The following is a 22,315-nucleotide window of genomic DNA, read 5'->3' on the forward strand; positions in this document are numbered from 1 at the left end:
CTGGTCAGACTGATGCATTTCTGCTGCTGTAGATCTATGAGGAAACATTTGGATGACCTTTAAAACGTTCCTGTAGGAATGTGAAAAAGAATGAATAATAAATGAAAGATAAGGTTCTGCAGAATCTGTCCTCCAAGATGGCTACTCTTTCTCCCAGGGTTCATCAGGAGAGGACAGGGGACATGGGCTCCACGCGGATCTCAGCCCCACTGAACACCTGCTGCTAATCTGATGATCACCTGAGGGGGCGGGGCCAGGAGGATCTGAAACAGGTTCTGCAGTCTCTGATTGGAAAGTGATAAAAACATCGTTCTTCAGGAAATACAGTAATCCAGTCCAATGGACAGAGTAACAGCTGAGACACTGCTTTACTTAAATACGCATTTTTGATCCAATTTATCACACTGTACAGGAAAGGGCAAATATACAGCACAAAACTATGCAGAGTAAATGCAAGTTATATTGGCACATGAATTTATTGGAATTGGTTTAAAATTTCATTAAAGTAAAGAGGGCAAATTTATGGTTAGTAATTTAAGATTCTTTGTTTTTTGTTTTACTACCTACTACAAATTATTGAGGAGAATAGTCAGTTTCAAACAGAGACAAAATCTATTTGCACGTCAAGTATAAACTATAAACGCCTTTTAAATCATCAAAGATCCCAGAATTGCTTTCATGACCCTCCCAATATGGCGGACATGTTAGCGTCTCGCTGATGCCCTGTGTGGGCGGGACTTCCGTGTGTTCTATTCCGTGATTGGCGGGTCCAGCCTCTGACCCCAGTGCGCAGACTCGTGCTTCTCTCCGGTACAATGGCGGCAGTTGGAGCGCCGTCCTTCGTGTTTCCTCGGGTTTTTGTCCACGGAGCAGCAGCGGGAGAGTTAATAAAGCTGTAAGACATAAACGACAGCAGTTGGTGAACTCTGGAAAGAAGAGAAACGGTTTGAGGCTCAGCTGGAACTGCTCAGTAACTGTTGAAGGAAAGTTTGGAGAGAGAAAAGCTAGCAGAGATGTGGAGACAGCAGGTCAAACAGCGACTGGATGCAGCAGAGGAGCAGAGACACGAAATACTGGATGCTGCTTTCAGCCCCGAACATCGGCTGCACACATCAGGTTTGGAGATTTACCTTCTTCATCGGGGATGGGAGCTGCAGGCCGGGAGCCGCTTCCAGGAGCTGCTGGGTTCTCCAGGAGAACAGGCGAAGCTGTTGGTCCTTGGTGCTCTTTGGATGCAGAACTAGGAGTTTATCCAATATGGCCGCCGCACATTTACAATGAAGCTAAAGTTTATTTTCACTCTGACAGTTTGTGTTACATTAAGATCCGTCAGACAACATGTTTGTTTAAAGTCTGACGACATGAAAGGCTGAGAAAATAATTAGCTTCCACTGATCAACAAGCCACCTTCTACCAGGAGCTGAAGCTGCTCAGTGACAGATTATTATATGCTGAACAGACACGTTGTGTGTTTTCACTAGTAGGTTTCATTCACTGTTTAAATGATTAAATGAGTCCATGTTTAACCAGCAGATCCGTCAATCACTGAGAAACACCAATAAACATTCAAAAATAAGCTATTATTAAAGCTGAAAATTATAACGGGTAATAAAGTAATTATTACAAAGGATTAAAAGGAAAAAATCTGCATTTGCTTCACTATGAAATGTAGTTACTGCCAACTTTTTTACAGATAAATTTAAAATAATTAGAAGATTAATCTGCACATCCACAATAAATCCAGTACCAATGTACCCAAACATGACAAATGCAGAGAAAATGACTCAATTTCAGCACTTAATTATAAAAGCTTGGAAGAAACGATGAAGCCATGCAGCTCCTCTTCCTGCTGTCTGGACATCGACCCACACCTCTCCTTCAGACAGTCCAGCCTTCATCCATCGGATCTGAATAATAAACTCGTGGCTCTCATCAGGTGAACCAGCAGATGTCAAACCTCTGATTAAAACAAATCCCTGCTGCCGACCTCTGACCTCCCCTTCATCAGCATCGTTACTGGAAAATCTGTTTCAGCAGTTAAGCACCCGCTTTCAGTCTGGTTTCCATGGTTACCACAGCACCGAGACCGGCCTAGTCAAAGTGTTCAACGACATCCATATAAACACAGACGGTGGAAGAACCACAGAGCTGGTTCTGGTTCTGTTGGACTTCAGCATCTGAAAATAAATGAAGAACTTTAGTACTTTTAGTTAAGAGCCGTTGAACAACTGAACAGGTTAAGAAGTTATACTTCTAAAAGTCCTTTGTGAACCGAGGCTTCAGCCCGGAGACCTGCCGGGTCGTGGTGCTCAGCTCATGACGCCTGCCTGGGGAACATAAGCCACGCCCCCAATGCTTACTTTTCAAAATAAAGCTCATGTCACAGGAGGTGTCCAGACTGTGGCCATAGCGTTTCCCTGACCGGCTCGACCGCTGCAGCTTCATCCGCCATTTTCTCAGCTTCACCGTCTCGTTCACTTCTTGCTGCAGATTGGCTGGTCACATGACCAGCGCAGCGTCTTAAAGAGACATGAGCGTAGCCTGCTTATGCACAGCCAAAAGAGACAAAAACTACTTTTCTTTTTTTAAACACATGGAAAATACAGACTGGGGCTAAATAACGTCGATCAAAGTCATGAATCTTGGTGTTGGTTAATTTTTGGTTTATTATCCTGGTTTATGTTTAATTTTTAGAATCTCAGAAAAATACAGAAGGTGGCAGTTTAGTCACTAGCCCTTCTCAGATTTCTGTCTCTCACAGTGTTAGACACTGCAGCCTCCTTAAAGAAGAGGATGCAGTCTTCATCTTTAGGGGTTTCACTGACTGTTTAACTCTGCTGCGCACTTTAAAGCAGATTAGGACATTTGAGAAAAAGGCGTCTGCATATCTACATGTCAATATCTACCTGCTTATCTCAGAAGCTCCAGTTGACTGTTTGCTTATTGTTCCTGAAAGTTAAAAATGCTTTATTTTGTAATAATTATAATTTCAATAATATGTTTCAGTGTCTTTATAATGTTAACAGGTTTCATTGTTCATTGTGTACATAAAGTGTTTCTGTGTTCCCTGCAGATATTCTGCTGGTTAAAGAAGAACCGAGTCCTGATCTGGACCAGAACCACCCAGAGCCCGTCCACATGAAGGAGGAAGAGGAGGAACCCTGGAGCAGCCAGCAGGGGGAGCCGCTCAGTGTGAAGGAGGAGGCTGATGCCTCCAGGTCTCCAGTCATTGCTGTTCTCATAAAGAGTGAAGATGATGAAGAGGAACCTCTGATCTCTCATCTTCATCAAACAGAAGATGGAGAACTGCCAAGCAGCAGCTCAGCTCAGCAGATGAAAACAGAAGAGGGCTACAGAGGAGCAGAATGCACCATAAATCTGGATGGAAACCCTGATGGAGACGCTTCCAGCTCTTCAGAGACGGAGATCAGTGATGATGACGATGAGGTGAACCATCCTGGGACAGAAGATGAAGGCAATGAGAATGACTGCAAAGGCCTCAGAGAGAATACAAACATGGACCAGGAGAGGGAAGAACAGACAGATCTGAGATGTTTTAAATGTACTGAGTGTGGTCAAAATTTTACCAAGAAAAATCATCTCAAAGTTCATCTGAAAGTTCATACTTTGGAGAAACCGTTTGGCTGTGAGGTTTGTGGACAAAGATTTGATGAAAAGTCCTATTTAGACCAACATATCATAATCCACTCAGTGGAAAAAACGTTTGATTGTAACGTCTGCAGACAAACATTCAGCCAAAAAACACATTTAAGCAGACATATGAAAATCCACAGTGGGGAGAAACCGTTTGGCTGTGATGTTTGTGGACAAAGTTTCAACAGGAAATCCCATTTAAACAGACACCTGAAAATTCACACAGGGGAGAAACCTTTTGGGTGTGACATTTGTGGACAAAGATTTCATGAAAAGGCCTATTTAGACAGACACATCAAAATCCACTCAGGAGAAAAACCATTTGCTTGTGATGTCTGCGGACAAAGATTTAGTAGAAAGGCACATTTAGACCGACACATGGGCAGCCACGCTGATGAGAAACCTTTTGGTTGTGACGTTTGTAGACAAAGATTTACCCACAAATCTGCTTTAAACAGACACATGATTATTCACACAGGAGACAAACCTTTTAGCTGTGAAGTTTGTGGACAAAGATTTAACCAAAAGTCAGTTTTAATGACGCATGTAAGGATCCACACTGGAGACAAACCCTACGCCTGTGATTTTTGTGGACTAAGATTTAACCAAAAATCAAATTTAAACAGCCACATCAAAATCCACACAGGATACAGACCGTTCAGTTGTGATGTTTGTGGACAAAAATTTAACCGAAAAGGAAATCTAAACATGCATATGAGAACCCACGCAGCAGGGAAGAGTCTTTAGATACTCTGATGATTGATGAAGAAACGCGGGCATGTTCTGATTTAGATCACTGCAAATTAAATGGGTCTTTACTCCAGAACCTTTTTAGCTTCTTTTTTTCATAAAAAATTTATTTGGTTTCAGAAACAATCATGAGTACAACAGACAATAATCAGTTGATTTTATCACATCGTTGAGAAAAGTGCTGATGTATCAGCCGTCGTCACGGCAACAAACACTCCACTGAAATTTAAACATGCTTATCTTTGGTCAGCACAGCCCATTGTAACCAGCAGCGCCCCCTACCGTCTGAAAAAGGGAGCCAATGGTGATCTGTGGGCTTTAGCTGGAGCTAACGCCATTAGCTGGAGCTAACGCCATTAGCTGGAGCTAACAGTATTTTACTGTATTGTTTTATATCTGAAATAAGTATTTTATTCAGATAAAGTCTGTTGTTACAACTAATTGTGGATCCTTTTAAAGGTTCAGATAAATCAATCGCTAAAATTATTCTCTGTAAGATTCTGGCTCATGAAGAAGGAAAACCTAATATTCAGTGTGAGAAGATTAGAATATTAGGAAAAGTTAAATATTACATATATGTAAGGTAGGAACAAGTGAAGCGCGTCTTTGAGAAGATTATCAAGTGAAATCCATTCAGACCGAATCAGAACATCTAGAGCCACAACACTCAGACGGGTCCAGAACATGGACTGAGGAGAACCAGAACCAGACTGTTGCTCAGAGGTCCAAAGTCCTTTAAGTTTTTATTTCAAATCAAGGTGGCCCAACAGAGCTTGGCTTTCGTTCGGCCAGAACCTTCAAAGTGTGTGAGAACCCGTCTGACCTCCAGACCGGATCTGAGCTTCGTCTGATGAGTGTGAGGAAGATGTTAGCCTGCTTTCAGCTGTGGGTGGTCATAATGTTTCAGCTGATTGTCGTAAATACATCAATACACATAACTTTGAAAAAATAAATAAATCATCACGTTTAAACTGAATCAAATTCAAAGTCCTGAGATTTGTTGATTTTTTTGTGTGTGTTTGGAGGAAAACATTCAGTGTTTCCTCTGCTGCTGCGGCACAAGACACAAGGAAGACTCAACTTCCTGCACAAATGTGGGATAGTTTCTGTTACGACCAGGGGCGCCACCAGGAATCTTTGGCCCCCTGACAAAAGCTTACATTGGGCCCCCCTGACCAGCTGCTGTTACAATTTCTTGAGTCTATTTGACCCATAAAAAGTGTCACAATTTTAAAGTCTTGCATCTGCCTTGCTCTCTTTGGTTCAATTCTGATAACTAGCACAATATTTACTGCTCATGAATTTAACATCCAACAGTCCACAGCCAGTCTGCAAGTAGGTTGTTTACATTTTTCTATTAGTTTTAGATACTGAAATGTCTCTACCAACAAGCAACCATCAAAAGCAACATGCAAAATACACATAAAACAATCCAGACTTCTCAAAATGTTATGTAGTTGCATTTTATTCAAGCTGCAGTACATAACTTTAATAAAAATATGTTTTCTCCATATTTGTTAAAGCTGTCACCATGTTGTAGCAGTTTGTTATGAGACAGATAATCTGTGAAAACAATCAATCTCCTCCATCTGCTTCCTGAATTACTATTACTGGTTAAAGTAATGAACCGTTCTGACCAAAACAACCAATCAGAACCAGGAGGAGGGTCTTAGCGCTGTCAATCATCCTCATTCACTCGCTGCTAAATGTGCTAATGGGGGAGAAACAACTTATTACAAGAAACTGTTTATCTGCCATCATTGGTAGCTATGCTAACTGAACTGAGCATTTACAACAGGCTATGCTAGTGGCAGAATAGCACAGAGCAAGGGGAGGAAGGATGAGCAGCAACATGAGATTGTGATTGACAGCACTAAAACTCTCCTGCCTCTGATTGGTTGTTTCTAGCACTGAGAGAAAGCAGAGGAAATGGATTTTTCACAGATTACCTCTCATACCAAACTGTCACAACATAATGACAGTTTTAAAATATTTTTATAAAAGTTACATACTGCAGCTTTAATTTCCCTCAGGAGAGAACAGGTCAGGAGGGACGTGGGTTAGAGCTGCTGCTGACTGACTCGTCTGTTAAGTGGTAAAAGGTACAAGGGACAAGTTAAATATATGAATATGTTGGTAAATGATTTCCTTCATTCATTTAATGCTAGTGAAATGGAGGCAAACAGTAGTCTGTAGCTAAGCTAACTGTGCTAAATGGTTGATAATCTCACACAGTCTACCCACCTCTTGGAGAAAAACTGGGTTATAAATTCACACTGGTCTTTTTCTCTCTTATCTCTCTTAGCAGCATAGTAACTGCCACAGTCGTTCTTGTTTCCTACTGTCTGCTGCTGAAAACGTCACCGTCAAGCAGGAACGAACCATTTCATGCAGGGGGGTTGGGGGGGTTCAGGGCAAATATGGATGTGTGTTTTTTGGTCTTGGAGAGGGAACATAAAAGTTTTACTGCTAAAAACAATCTTTGAAAATACAATATGATTAATTTTGTAATTGACAGGACCTCAATATTTTTTAATTTCTATGAACAAAAAATAAATTGTGGAGGGCCCCCTGTCGGTCAGGGGCCCCTAGAAATGTCATGACTTTCCCCCCCTAAACGCGCCCCTGGTTACGACCAACAGGAGACTCCAGGTGGGTTTCATCCGCCTTCCCTGTTCTCTGAGCTGGACAATCAGAAAAGACGATGGGGGAGAACGACTGAACATCCTTGGAGGTTTGAAGTTTCTTTAATTACTGGAGACAAATTGCTTTAATTTCTGATCTATTGAACATTGTGCATTTTTCTGTTTTTGGTTTATCAGTACATTTAGATCAGTCCTATTAAAAGAAAAAATCCAGTGATTCAAGAAGCAGCTTTTGCTAAAATGTTTTTATATGATATAAACAAGTTACACTAAAAAGAACAAGGAACTTGCTGAATGGATAATTATTCATCCTTCAATAGAAAACTAAAATATTTCATATCAATTTGGTGACATGATTTAATTATGAAATATATATTTTCTCAGTTTTATGTTATTGTGCAACTTTCACTGTAATAGTTGAAGCATTTGGATTTAATTTAAAGGATACAGTTGAAGTTCTTTTTTCAAAACGCTCAATTGGCTGGAAAAAAATAGTCTAAATGAAATCTAAAATTCACCTTTTGTGTCAGTGGAGGTTTGGAAATATTTAACTTTTACTGGGTATATGTAAACTTTTAGCGTATTTCATCACATTAAAGTTAATTTAATTATTCGATATATTAAAAAATATACTTGTATGAAAGAGAAGAGTTCTGCGTTGCAAATGCATCACGGAATAAATAGCTTGCAAAGAAATGTGCTACAAATTCAGCTTCTATTGTGAAGAAAATGCCACTCAGAACATGGCAACAACGAACCGTATGGCAAAACTTAATGTGGGCGGGACTTCCGTGTGTTCTATTCCGTGATTGGCGGGTCCAGCCTCTGACCCCAGTGCGCAGACTCGTGCTTCTCTCCGGTACAATGGCGGCAGTTGGAGCGCCGTCCTTCGTGTTTCCTCGGGTTTTTGTCCACGGAGCAGCAGCGGGAGAGTTAATAAAGCTGTAAGACAGAAACGACAGCAGTTGGTGAACTCTGGAAAGAAGAGAAACGGTTTGAGGCTCAGCTGGAACTGCTCAGTAACTGTTAAAGGAAAGTTTGGAGAGAGAAAAGCTAGCAGAGATGTGGAGACAGCAGGTCAAACAGCGACTGGATGCAGCAGAGGAGCAGAGACACGAAATACTGGATGCTGCTTTCAGCCCCGAACATCGGCTGCACACATCAGGTTTGGAGATTTACCTTCTTCATCGGGGATGGGAGCTGCAGCGGAGGTTAGCTCTGCTAAAATTAGCTCCGCTCACACGGTTTGTTACGGTAAAAGTCAGACTGACTTTTGACGTTAACGTCATTATCCGCGTGACCTTTCAATGAACCCGGAAGTAATGGGAGCGGAATGCATCTGGAAAAGATAAATTATCACAGAAATACAGCCGCATGCTTTCTTAGTTCTATTGATTATTACTAACACAGTCGACTGTACATGGAGACAGTTTTACTCGATGTTGTTTCTCAAAGTTTCATTAGAGAAACACAACAGGACAGAAAATAAGAACAAGAATTTTAAATGTAAACATAAATTAAAATAAGTGGCAGGTTCGCTGTGCCTGCACCAGTTAGCCTGACCTGTTTCCTGAAGGTAGTTCAGGAAGGTAAGAACCCTTTGATGCAGTTGGACATACATTTATATCCCATTATGCAAAAAACTTTTGTTTTTGGTGCTAATCAGATGTTGAGTCAATTAGAGAATATAAATTTAAATATTGCGTTGACAGTTATTTAGGTATGATGCTAATTACATACACAAGGAGCTTCAGGATTGAAACTGTTCAATCCCAGCATGTTGATCCTTTTGTTGATGCTGCTAATCCTCAGACAAGACTGTAAATAGGCCTGTCGCGCTAAACGATAAATCAATTAAACGCACGATAAATTAGACCTATCGACCTCATTTTAATTATCGGCTTTATCGTCTCTAACTGCCGTTTTTTTCTTTCCGTTGATGACACTGAATAAAAAAAGGCTCAGCTCCGGTGCTCTGCACTGACCCACCCTTCCTATTTCCTTAGTGTAATGTCCAGCTCACACTACACGAGTTTTCGGCCCATTTTCAAAACCTGAGAGACACATTAGTCGACAGAAATCCTAGGTATATCGGTTCGATCAGGTTCGTCATGCCATGAGGTTTCCAGCCACCTGGGCACAAAATAATGGCTACAAGTCCAGTTAACTAATTTTAATATCAGGCATTAATCAATGCTTTGCTAGAATCTACCTGTGATGCATGTGGCTAGAGTCAGCGTAAAGTCCTGACTGAATGAAAATCATTATATTATGTCATGTTAACGAAGAACAGCTGAAAACTTACCGGGTTTATCAACTGAGGTAGCAATTTGGCTCCAACTCCTCCCCTCGTCATTTCTATATTCTTTGCACAAAATGTTGAATAAATATTAATGTTGTTTCCACATATCATCTCCGATGTCCGCTGGACTTCGTGTGGCTCCGTGTCAGCTGTTTGGGATTCCCCTCCGTAATTTCCCGTCAGAAAGCAGGAGGAGAATCCGGCTTTCTGATTGGCTACCTGTCACATTCAGCGTTCAGCTCCCGGTCGGGGAAAACCCCTGATTTAGATCGGAGCGGCCACGACGATCCACACTGCAGGATGATTGGTTACGAAATCAGCAGCGACAATCTTAGATCGGCCAACGATCTAAAAAAAAATAGCTGCAAAAAATCGTGTAGTATGAACTACTGCATTAGGTGCTCGGATGTGCCCGTCTTCTCTATTTAAATCTAGTGATTACTGAGGGAAATACAGTATACAGACTTCATATCTGCACTCTTTTGGTTGAATGCAGTATTTATTTCCACTTTGGCTTTATGTTGTTTAGTTTTTATTCAAGTACGTTTTTTGTTAATGGAGACTGAGAATCCATTTTATTTTTGTTTTTGGTTGTTTAGTTTGTTTAGTTTATCAGTTCCAGTGTTATGTGTTGTTTTGAAAATAAAGTGTATCTATCTATGGCAGGAAATCACTGCATTATTAGTCATTTCCATTAAATCAGTGTCAAAAGGTCTTGAAACAATATAATCGTTTATCGCAATCATTTTTTAGACAATTAATCGCTTAGCAAAATTTATTGTGACAAGCCTAACTGTAAATGAGTCAAATTATGTTTCTTGATAAATCTTTTTATCATTCATTGTTCCAATACAGCTAGAGGTCATAAATTGACTTGGCTGCATTGTCCCTTCAGCTCCAAGCCCATATTTTGCAATATGAAATCAGTCATGAATTTAATTTCAACAAATATTTTTGAGCAAACATACATTTTTCAACCTGCAGTGTTTCAAATACAGCTAAATACTTAATGACCCTTTTACTGTGATGTCCTAGAACCTGTCATCCCGTTTCACAATTAAAAAAAGATTTTATTAAGGTATTCACTTATGTAAATAACTATTTATTCACCGTTATTGATGTGGTGTTTTTTGGTTTGCAATTGGGCTGTTGTAATCGATTATTTTGACGAGTAATTGAGTGATCTAATTAAAAATCGTTCTGTGCAAACGAGACATTGATCATTAAAAACAATTTAGTTCCTTTTTTAACAAGAAAAAATGTTATTGCTTCTAATTCAAAGCAATGAAAAAATCAGGTTGTCTCAAGTTGGAATTATGAAAAAACTTTAATATTTCAGTTTTTCTTGTTTCGTGTCACTACTCTAACATTCAATGTTAGCAGAAATTAATTTCTTTGTGGATGTATAACATGCCAGTTTCTGACAGTTTCAGTAGGTTCAGATTCTGGTTCAGTTATTACAGGAGTTATTCTTCCTAGGGGGGCTGCACAGTGGTGCAGTTGGTGGAGCTGTTGCCTTACAGCAGAAGGTTCTGAGTTCAATTCCCGGCCCTGGGTCTTTCTGCATGGAGTCTCCATGTTCTCCCTGTGCATGGTGGCTTCTCTCTGGGTACTCCTTGTGGGGACCGGAGCCTGGTCCCCACAAGGGGAAAACCTGTTTTTGGGTCAGGGGTCAGAGTTAGGGCTAAGGTATGAATTGAGTTTTGGTTTGGGTTAGGGTTAGGTATGTGATGGTTAGGGTTAGGAAAAGGGTAAAGGTCAGGTCTAGGCTGTAGAAATGAATGGAAGTCAATGGAAAATCCCCACAAAGATAGCGACACAAACGTGTATGTGTGTGTGTGTGTGTGTGTGTGTGTGCGCGCACGTGCGTGCGTGCATGAATGCATGGTTGTTTGTCCTGTCTGTCTCTGTGTTGCCCTGTGACAGACTGACAACCTGTCCAGGTGACCTGTCCAGGTGACCTGTCCAGGTGACCCCGCCTCTTGCCCGAAACATTTGCTGGAGAGGCACCAGCACCTCCTGACCCACTAAGGGACCAGGGTGTTAGAAAATGGATGGATGGATTCTTCCTACAGATGCACAGTAGAAAGAAACAACTCCAGGAGGTTCTAACAGAATCAGAACCAGGCTCGGTGTGAGTGAAGCTGAAGAGACTAAGAAGTGTTAAAAAACATGTTGGGTTCATTTTTAATGTTCCCTTTCTGTATGTTTTCAATGTCGAGTTGAGCAGAAGTTCGTAACGTCCATCTTGTGGTTCCCTGCAGATGTTGGTCCCACTGCCGTGGTCAGAGAAGATTCCCCGGAGGAGCCCAGCTCTGACTGGGACCCAGAACCCGTCCGGATCAAGGAGGAGCAAGAGGAGCTCTGGGACAGTGTGGCAGGGGAGCAGCTGGACATGAATGAGGAGATGGAGAGCACCAGAAGAAGAGTGAAGAGTGAGGACGAAGATGAGGAAGAGGAGGAGAAGCCTCTGGTCTTACTGGGCGCTCTCCCCAGCATCAGCTCAGTGAACCAGATGAAGTTAGAAAGCGATGAAGAGGATGGAGAAGGAGGAAGATCCAGAAGGATCCCAGACCCCAGCACACATGGAGACACTTCCAGCTCTTCAGACACTGAAGTCAGCGAGGAGGAGAGTGATGATGAGAACCATTCTGATGCTCAACTCAAGCCCTTGTCAGACTCTGAGGCTGAAACCGAAGGGAGTGAAGACGACTGTGAGGAGAGCGGCTTTCGCAAGGCGAAAGGGAGATCTCACAGCAAACCTTGGAGCTGCACCGAGTGCGTTAAACGGTTCACCTCCAAGCGTTCCCTTCAGAGTCACATGGCAAGTCATTCACAACAAAGACCTGAGGGGAAGGAGGAGAAATGTTTTAGTTGTGGCATCTGTGGGAAAAGTTTCAAGAGAAAAAGTCATTTAAACCTGCACACAATAATCCACACAGGGGAGAAACCGTTTGGCTGCGACGTGTGCAAACAAAGATTCGGTCGAAAGTCTCACCTGAACAGACACATGACCATCCACTCTGGGGAGAAACCTTTCCAGTGTGAGAAATGTGGTAGAAAGTTTGCCAGTAAATGCCGCCTCAACTCGCACCAGAGAGTTCACTCTGACGAGAAACCATTCGGCTGCGACATGTGCGAGCAAAGATTCAAGGACAAGTCAGCGGCGAACCGACACATGAAAGCACACTCTGGAGAGGAACCAATCAGAGAAAAGCAGTTTGGCTGCAACCAGTGCACTAAAAGGTTCACCAGTAAAAGTTGCTTGAATTCACACTTGCGAATCCACAGTGGAGAGAAACCGTTTGTTTGTGATCTCTGTGGGCAGAAATTCTTCTACAAGGCTAATCTGAAAGCACACATTCGGATTCACACAGGGGAGAAACCCTACAGCTGTGACGTGTGTGGACAAGACTTCAGGTCCAAGTCCCATCTAAACACCCACCAGAGAATCCACACCGGAGAGAAGCCGCTCAACTGCGACGTCTGTGGACAGCGATTCAGCCGCAAGTCGCATTTAACCAGACACATGAAGGTCCACACAGGAGAGAAACCCTTTGGGTGCGTTCAGTGCAGCAAGAGGTTCACCAACAAAACCGACCTGACCTTCCACCTGAGAATCCATACCGGGGAGAAACCGTATGCCTGTGATTTCTGCGGGAAGAGATTTATGGTCAAATCGGCTGCAAACAAACACATGCGAGTGCATTCGGGAGTGAAGCCATATGGCTGCCATCTTTGTGGGCAAAGGTTCACAGCAAAGCCCAGTGTGAAGAAACACATGATCATCCATACAGGGGAGAAACCCTTCTGCTGCAACGTCTGTGGGTATAGATTCAACCTGAAGACCAGTTTAGACAGACACGTTAGGATCCACACCGGAGAAAAACCATTTGGTTGTGACGTTTGTGGACGGCACTTTAACCGCAAGTCCACTTTAAATACACACATGAAGATCCACAGAGAAGAGTTGCCTAGAAATGCATCTTTGGAGGAAATTTGAGTTCACAACTAACCCAACCAATACACTTTACAGGTTTGTTTTGAAATTGATGTGATTTGTGAACAGGAATAATATTTCATTCATGGAATCTGTTTGTGGATGTTAATACAGTTACAGCTTTAATGAAAGGTACCGGATCATTTTAGTTGTTTCTCAGGTTGTTGAGCTGTTTATCTGGGAAAATACAAACTGGTTTACCTGTAATGTTTATGGGCGATATCGGATCTGGAAGGAAAAACAAACCTAATAAACACTTATCCGTGAGACCAGCTCCATCTGATCCACAGACAGATGTAAAAGGATGCAGTTCCTCCTTCTAACCACAAGTCCAGTTGAATTAATGGTTAGACTGAACAGTCTGGTCACTTGGTGGATTCCCTCCAAGCACAGGATGGATTCAGTTAGTGACTGATTAGAGCATTTAAGTCCCTTGATCAAAATAAGTTGGTTTGATCTTGACTGTAATGTGTCAGAAGATCTTGTCAAAGGCCAGCCCCAAAAGGACTGGCTGCAGTATGTTGTTACTGCCACAAGGGGGCAGTGACTGACAGAAAGAGGCTGACGTCTTGTGTACGAGTTCCTTTCGTCTGTAAATATTAGCTGTTATTAGAACCGCTTGTGCATTTTAAGGTGCTGAACTGATATTTATTTGTAGTTTTATATTTATTTTAATAACCAGGCGCTTGTGAAAGGAACATCAGCTGCTAATTAAAACGATTCAGTTTTCAAATAATCAGAAGTTTGACTGAAAGCTCAGAAGATCTGAACCGATTACGGGTTTTACCAATATTTATGTGACTCCAACCAGAATCATGCCTGTTTTCTGATCTTCTGTTGCACACCTTTCCTGGTTCTGATCCAGTTCTGACCCAGTCCGGTGCTCCACAGTTCGGCAGGAAGCCATGTTGGTCTGAGACGGTTTCTCACGATTAGCTCAGACTCATCATGCTGGAACCTCGTCCTTCTGGTAACAGAACCTCAGATCAGTACCGGTTCTGGACTCAAAGTGGTACCGACTCATTTTGGCTTTTTTCTGTTCATGTTTTATGTTGAAAGCGTAAAATAATCCAAACTTTTTTCTAAGATGAAAATGTGATTAATATTTATTCTCCTTTATTGATGCTATTTTGGATCCACACCAGAAACAGCTTGTTGTCTTAATGAGGCTGTTTTAAGTTCAGCTGCATGTCGATAATCTGGATTCTAACTCCATAGCGGCTCGCGGTCGGTGCTAAACGATGCAGCAGGTCAGACCTCCAGGGTTGGGCAGTGACACAGGAAGGAAACGTTGATGTGTGGAAGAGTTAACTTCCTGTAAACTCTCTGGCCTTCAGAACTGGTCTGAACCTTCTGATTGGCTGCCGTCCCCCAGGAGCCCGCCCCTACCTGCTGATGAAAGCGGGTCTTTGTTCTGGCCGGGGCTAGCTTGGTTTCTTCTCAGGTCTGGATCTGAATTTGCCCAGACAAATTCAGATTGTAAAGACTTGACGCCTCATGTATGAAGCGTGAGCCACATTTCACTCACGTCGGCTTGTATAAAAATGTACGTGGCGTGAAAGTTTACATAGATATGCGTAAACTTTTGACCTGCCGTGAAAATGTGCAGCAGCCATACAAACTTTTGAGAACAACAAACTACAAAGCACCAAAACTCACCTAAACACTGAAACCTGAATCCAGTTATTAAGACGAGATGTTTTTTCATGGTTTTAATCTTTTATTGTTTAAACTGAAACGATGAAACTGAACCACATTTATCCTCAGAAAATAACACCTCACACACAGAATAAATCAGATAAAAACAAAAGGATGAGAAAACCTCAGTGGAACGTAAATAGTACGTTTCCTCAGTTTGGTCTCTTACAGCTGTAACGCCGGTCTGTGTGCTGAATGCATGAAATGCCTGTTATCTGCTCGGTCATTTCATTCTGACTGGAGAGAAAACAGGCTGATCAGCAGATGGATCCACCAGGTTCGGTTCTGATCAGGAGACGATCAGGTCCATCAGCAGCTGATCCAGGTGAGCCGCTACCTGAGGAGCTTTGGCTCTGATGGAGGATTGATCACAGATCAGATCCATCTGATGGTCCATCAGCGTTTAGATTCATCCTGGAGCTCTGAGCAGAACTTAGAGCGGTACCGGTACCGGTCAGCAAAAAGCATCTCCATTCTGTAAATGTGCAACTTATACACATGATTCCTCTATTCAGAATAAACGTCCACATTCCCAGTCGCCGTGAAGGTCTGTGTGTCTCTTTAGTCCCAGCTGGACGCTCTGCTGTCTTTTTCTATTTTTTCTTTCAAAGTTTTTATTTTTGTTTTTGTGAGGTGACCTTATGTGCCATGAAAGCATCTTTTAAATGAAATATATAACTATTATACTGCTAAAAGCAAGCACCGTTGCCATGGTTACTGCTTCAGGTGGTGACAGTCTTGCAGGTATTTATACTAATTTAAATTAATAAGTGGAGGAAACGGGCGGAGCAGCAGCTGCTCTGTTTCCTGCTAATTAGGATTTATAAAGGAAAGCCATCACTGTACTCAGCTTCATACAGCTGAATATTTTTGTGTGCCACACTTTTCTAAATTTGTCCGTACTCCAGTTTTTAGTGTGACAGCTGAGTAGTGTTTACACGTGAGGCCCCTGGTTTTTGCAGATCGGTAGCAGAACCAGCTTGGTGGAAAGGACTTCTGGTCATGTTGGAGCTTAAATTGGATTATTTCTGAAAGAACTCAGGTTTAACTTCCTGATGGAAACATAAACAAATCGTTTTATTTCAGTGTTTTTTAGGATACAAATATGAACGTTATGATTATGTCTTCACATCTCAGCCATATGTCTTATGCTCTGTTTGAGGCGGCCATGACGGGAGCTGGTGCTTAATAACACCGTTATGATGAAGGCAGAACCTTCATCCTGTCTGGGTTTGAATGAAGAACATCTGTTAGCATCTGGAACAGAAACAGACATGTTTGCTTTTTAATGAGAAGCAGAAATCCATTTCAGTAGAACCGGATCAGCAGGATGGGTTGAAAGTAAAATATGACTGAGAACAGGTTATTGTTCATCTTCTGATGTAAGGTGGTTCTGACATAACCGTTTCTTGTCCATGTAAAATAGCCTTTTATGCTTCATGTTTTTAAATGTTCTCGCTAATAAACACATTTTACCAGAAAACACTGCTTTCTAAAAAACTTATGACGGAAAATGAATCTGAATGATAGTTTAAAAACTAAATTTAACAACTTTTCATAAAATTTGAACACAGTTCTTGAAGCTGGTCTCAACGTTGGCATTTAATTTGAAGACCACAGCTGTAGAAATATCACTAACATAAATTGAGCATTAAATGTGCCGTATTTTCCAGACTATAAAGCACACCTCACTATAAGCCACATCCACAAAGTTTAAAAAAACAAACTGGAAACGTACATATAAAAGCCGCACTGGACTATTAGCCGCTGGTATCTTTGCCGTTTTCGGTTTTCCACAGCAGAGGGCTGCATCCTTAATAAACGTGCTATTAAGGACTCAGCCCTGCGTCTCCAGCGCCAAACCGTGGATTCATTCACGCCGAGCTGATTCGTTCACGCCGAGCTGATTCGTTCACGCCGCTCGTTCACGCCGAGCTGACCTGCAGCGGCTCCATGTCCCTCCTGACCTCCCAGATCTTCAGCCCTCAACCTAAAAGCTGCATCACATGAACGTCTTCATGTTTCCATGATGAGGTCAGTTTGAAAACATTTCTCCGTCGTGCCTGCTGCTAGCATCTGCTTGCTCTAAATGAAAATCTGCGCTTTCTTCTTTGACTTCCAATGATTCACTTCCTGCTACAGAGCCCCCTGGTGGCTGAAGAAAAAGCCACAGAAAAGCCCACCGGGCTATAAGCTGCATGGTTCAAAGCGAGGGGAGGAGGGGAGTCGCAGCTTATACTTATTTATTGCTAATTTAGTATTTTTGTTCCCGCTGCCTCCCAAACTTGGCACTCCAATTAAGTGAACTGTGGTTGTTTAAGAAGTCTGCAAAGTCTTCAGTAATGCAATTCCACTAAATAAATTGTGAAGAATTTATTTGTAAAACATCCAGAGGAAAGAATAGGCCGACTTGTAAATTCTGTAGCGCTTCGCTTTCAGAGTCGACCAACTTTTACCATGAAAGGTAAGCTATGTGTAAATGTTAGCAAAGCGAGCTAACAGTAGTGATCTGCCTCCAAAATCTTTTATCTGGCCATCACAGAGTCTTAGTCATTGTTAGCTGTTAATAGTAAGCTAGCTACCTGTGTACAGTAAATATTTAGTTTTAGGGTGCTAGTTTGTGTTTCTTGCCAGTTTAGTTCACAAGCTAACGCCTCCTAATATTAGCGTAAAGCGCTGGTTCTGATTTGGTCTCGGATTATTTAACGTTAAGTATTATACTGGCCTAAAATGATGCGTTTTTTTGGGCTTCCTTCTTTAAAATGAGGTTGTTTGTTTCTGCAGCTTCAATTCACAACAAACCTTTAATGACTTTATAACAGAAACTGATCCGATTGAGTTCCAGAAATGAAACCACACCCCTGTTCCAACCCTGAAGGAAAGTGGGTCTGTCCGGTTCCGTCTGTCCTCTGCTGAATCCAGCCAGGCGGAGTGGACTGGTCTGCGCAGGGAGAAATCCTGACTCCAGCAGAAGTCAAGGCAGAGTGGGGAAGTATTCTGCTGCCTAACGAGTGAAGATGGACAGGAAGGGACTGGAGATTGTGCTGCTAGTTGGGGATGATTCTCTGGAATGAACACTACTGGAATGTTTGCTTTAATAGATTTGATTAATGACTACTTTTTCTGTAATTTCAGATGTGAAAGGAAGACAGAAATGTCTCTTGGCTGAAGATGATGATTTCAGAGATAACCTTCATCTCCTCTCCTCAGAATCTTCTCTTTACTCCATGAACCAGGCGTTTAAATCAACTGATCTACTGCAGCAATAAACAATCAGCGTACCAAATCCTGCAGCTCCTACATCACACCGATATTATTGCAATAACAATCCCATATGTATTTTGCCTCTGTAGCCTCAGGTTGTGCTCCATCTTGTCATATTTCCAAATCAGCCCCATTGACTATCGCCTGGTTGGAGCAGCTGGAGGTTTTATATTCTAGACACCAGTTTTCTATCCATGCCTGTGGTCTGGGCCCAGTATCTAGCTCCAGTCGTCTTCTCTTCTGCCACAGTGAATCATGTCTGCGCTCAGTCCTCAAGCTTTTCATAAATCTCCTTTCTGCTCTAATTGATCTAGTTTTGGTATTTCATAAATCATTGGATGTAATTATTCTCAGTTCAACCTTTTTTTTAAGTTCCCTGTGTTGGCTGAAGAGTGAAGGATGCCGTCCCACATTAGTGTGTGACCAGCAGGCTGTGGTTCTTCCATTCACAGCTCAGGCTCCTCTTGGTTAAATTAATTAAATATGAAATCGCTAATATCTCTTTCATCCTCCAAATGACACCAAGCAGAGGTCAACAGCAGAATCCGGTGAGTTCATGTTCTCCACCCATAGATAACCTCCACATCATTAAGGGAATAAACTTCCTGTCCTCAGTAAGATTAACTATAGCAGCCCTTTGGGCACAGTTATGGCAAGCTATCTTAACATAAAATGGTCTCCATCTAACAATCTATAATTACACTCTAGATATCTAAAGTGAGTTTTGACAAGAAAGAACCACAGTTTGACTATCCTGAATTTAATTCATGCATTTACATTTTGACTAGTAATAAGAATAATTCAAAATATCTTCAAGGACATTTTGTCAGATCAAAATATCTTTCCGGATGTCTCGAATGCTGGCACTGGATTCATTTGAAGGGGCAAACATCCAGAATTACAATGCAAGATACCTAGAATGTAATTACGGCTCATCAAAATGACATTTTTATATATGAGAATTAAGAACAATGCATACCCTGTGCTGCACTTGGGCTGTCCAAACAATTGCCTACAGAATTTAGATTTTCTGCACAAAATTGTCAGAAAAAGCTTATCAGTAAATGGGGAGAAAGCAAACTTCATAATGTGAAGACCCTTCAGAAATCTGCAGAGAATGTATTTATTTATTCTATTTATTCTCTTCTGATAAACGTAATGCACTTAAAATCAGCTTAGTTCTGCTGTCAACCCATTCAGAAGTTGAAACTTCTGAATTTTTTCTTGAAATTTCAAAATATCACGTACATCTGGAAAAGCTATGACTAAGCAATAATCATTCTTGATATCATTAATATCACTCTGAGTAGTCGGAATGTTAATTCAAGACAAATAGATGTCTGTTAAAGATATCTAATTCATTTGGAACCAAAAATACAGTTCCATCCATAACTCCATCTGTAAGTTAGTTTGCTTCAACATTTCTGCAATTTAATTTGGATTAGTCAAATCTATATAACATCTAAAATTAAATGTACAATAACTTTAATTGGAGGAATAACTAGTCACAGGTAAGGTAACTAGATAAGATATCTCAGTTACTTTAAATTACTTTACAGATAGTAAGTAATTTATTGTAAACATCTTGAACTGAAGCCTCCATGTAACTTCATGGTATATGGATATGGAAAGCTCTCACTGACATTTGGGACACAAAGGTAAGTTAAGGTAATTTTATTTATATAGCACATTTTCAGCAACAAGGCAATTCAAAGAGCTTTACATGAGTTAAAGCAGTCCACTAAGACATTTCTATTTAGGAACATTTCTGTTTCACTTTCTTTGATGTTTATATATCCATTATAAATACTTGTTTTGGTTTAAGACCTTTGTAGCCCAATGAGATCTCAACATGTAATGACATAAATTAAATGTATTATTATTTAAACTAGTCAGAATGTAATTAGATCTAAAATATGTATTTTCCCAGTCATGATATAATTAGAAGTGTTTCAATTTGCTAATATGTCTAGTCATTAACCAATTTAAGATATTTTGAATGCAAGCGTGGTGAAACCAACTTTATGTTAAAATGGCCTGCCATACTCTTTGGGCACGTTACCGTCAAGCATCATGGCCGCTTTTCTTTCGGAATCGAAGGTCAGACAAACTTTCACTTCTGATTGGTTCAATTTTTATAGAACCCACCTGCTCTTTCAACCACGTGATCCCCCGCTCCTGTGACTGCCTCTCGCGTCTGCCAGTCAAAGACGCTCCAGCCAATCGGGAGCTCTGTCCTTTGGCTTTACGTCACAGGCGCTCACCGGCAGCTAACGCTAGGATCCAAGATGTCCGCGATGTTCCCCATGTGTGTGAGAGCTAGCCGGAGCCTTCTGCGGTTCCAGAGCGGGATGTCAGCTGCTTCCAGCCCACAGCAAGTGCTGGATGTCATCCGGACTCTGTCCACGGAGAAGAACCCACCCGGTACCGGCGGTGCGACGGGAGGGTTAGCCCAGGCGATCCTCCAGGAGAGGCTTCAGCAGAGTCAGGTGAGGGGCGCTCATTTTGCTCCACAGGCAGTAGCAGCTGCGGAGACAGCGCTGTTCGCGGCCATCTCCGCTCGTCTGAGCTGCTCCTGTGCTAATATTCAAAGCCACTCCTAGCTCCTTTCGGTCTGACATTTAGCTAAACGAGACGGCGCTAATCTTTGGATGTCTGAGCTCATGAGTTGCAGTTCAGGGATAATTAATCTGTCTCTACCCGGTCACCTCCCACTGCTGCTGCTAGCCTCCTGTTAGCTTGCTGTTAGCCTGCTGCTTACCTGCTGGTTGCTGTGTTGTTGGACCGGCTATGTGTTGTGTCGCAGCAATGAAACGGCCTCCGCTTCAGATTGTTGGAGATGCATATCCAAGGTTTGTTTGTTGTGAAGGTCAGAGGATTGGACCCCGCCCTCCTCTCCAACCTCCTCCTCATGGTCGTTTCAAACATGCCCCACATTAAACCTGGGATCGGCAACGGAGCAAGTCTTCATGGGTTTAATGTGATGGTGGAGGAACCCACGAGGTTGTGCTGCAGCCCCGGGTTACCACGGAGGAGTCATGGAGCAGTTTGGTTGTCCTCCTTTGGACAGTCCTGGCTTTGTCCCCATCTGCAGAACATCAGCTTCTGGTCAGGCTCTGCACCGGTGGAAACCTGATCATTTCCTCCTTGGTTCTCAAACTGTGGTCCGAGTTGTACCAGTGGTACTTGGGCTGCCACTGGTATTACTTGTGCTGTTGCATCAATCTTCCAGACTTGTCAGGTCTACTGGTTTCTTTTACTGGTTCTGGTTCTGCATCCAGAACCAAACATGGAGAAGCAGCATTCAGCTTCTATGCACCTCAAATCTGGAATAAACTTCCAGAAAACTGAAAAACAGCTGAAACACTGAGTTCCTTTAAATCCAGACTGAAAACCCTTAGTGTGGTTAGAGCTGCTTTTGATGAGTAATAACTGGAACATTGATCAAATATTCGATGATTTTGATGAGGACACTCATCAAAATGTAATGTTTGTTTCTGGTTTCTCATTTGTGACTGATGTTTTTATGACTTATTTTTGTATTTTTATGATGCAAAACGCTTTGAGCTTCCTTGTTGTGTATTAATAATCTAGACTGATTAGTTCTACTCGACTTGTTTATCTTGGTAAATTGTTTTAGGCGTAGAGGACGGCAGCAGCCCAGGCCCCGCTCTGGGGACGTACGTATAAAACATGTCCGCCGTCTCCCTAAGCGCTGGACTACAGATGGAGGACGGAGGGTCCAGCAGCAGCTTACGCTGTGAGACTGAATGTTTGGCTCTGAGCTGCTCAGTAGAACCAGTGGACCAAAGCTTCGTCTGACTGTTTTCCAGGGTCAGCCGCCCCCAGAGGGCGATCCGGGCCAGAAGGACGGAGAGCAGACGGAGGACAGGAAGCAGAAGGAGAACTCGGCCTACGCCAAGAAGATGGTGCTGCGGCTGGCGGGGCTGATGGGAGTGGGCGGGGCCGCCAGCCTCGTCTACATCTTTGGTGAGCGAGGCG

General features: G+C 42.2%; 3 protein-coding genes across 3 annotated transcripts in view; all 3 read left to right on the forward strand.

The window, feature by feature from the left end:
- Window positions 1-251: 251 nt before the first annotated feature.
- On the forward strand, window positions 252-5,639 carry LOC106909330 (uncharacterized). The gene is made up of 2 exons (XM_014975681.2): window positions 252-1,116; window positions 3,074-5,639. Exons 1-2 carry the CDS (start codon window positions 1,014-1,016, stop codon window positions 4,399-4,401), a joined length of 1,431 nt encoding a protein of 476 aa, XP_014831167.2. The 5' UTR covers window positions 252-1,013; the 3' UTR covers window positions 4,402-5,639.
- Window positions 5,640-7,836: 2,197 nt separating this feature from the next.
- On the forward strand, window positions 7,837-15,587 carry LOC106909329 (uncharacterized). Its single transcript, XM_014975679.2, has 2 exons — window positions 7,837-8,214; window positions 11,616-15,587. The coding sequence occupies exons 1-2, from the start codon at window positions 8,112-8,114 to the stop codon at window positions 13,352-13,354; spliced, it is 1,842 nt and encodes a 613-aa protein (XP_014831165.2). The 5' UTR covers window positions 7,837-8,111; the 3' UTR covers window positions 13,355-15,587.
- Window positions 15,588-20,521: 4,934 nt separating this feature from the next.
- timm50 (translocase of inner mitochondrial membrane 50 homolog (S. cerevisiae)) overlaps window positions 20,522-22,315 on the forward strand; it is a 10,067-nt gene continuing 8,273 nt past the window's right edge. The window contains exons 1-2 of the mRNA XM_088011503.1: window positions 20,522-20,802; window positions 22,147-22,303. Coding sequence (XP_087867629.1) covers window positions 20,602-20,802; window positions 22,147-22,303 — 358 coding nt within the window. The 5' untranslated portion in view covers window positions 20,522-20,601. The remainder of the gene's footprint in view (window positions 20,803-22,146; window positions 22,304-22,315) is intronic.

This window comes from Poecilia mexicana, unplaced genomic scaffold (assembly GCF_051168715.1).
Source record: "Poecilia mexicana isolate PSO_F unplaced genomic scaffold, ASM5116871v1 scaffold_13, whole genome shotgun sequence".
Classification (NCBI taxonomy): Eukaryota; Metazoa; Chordata; class Actinopteri; order Cyprinodontiformes; family Poeciliidae; genus Poecilia; species Poecilia mexicana.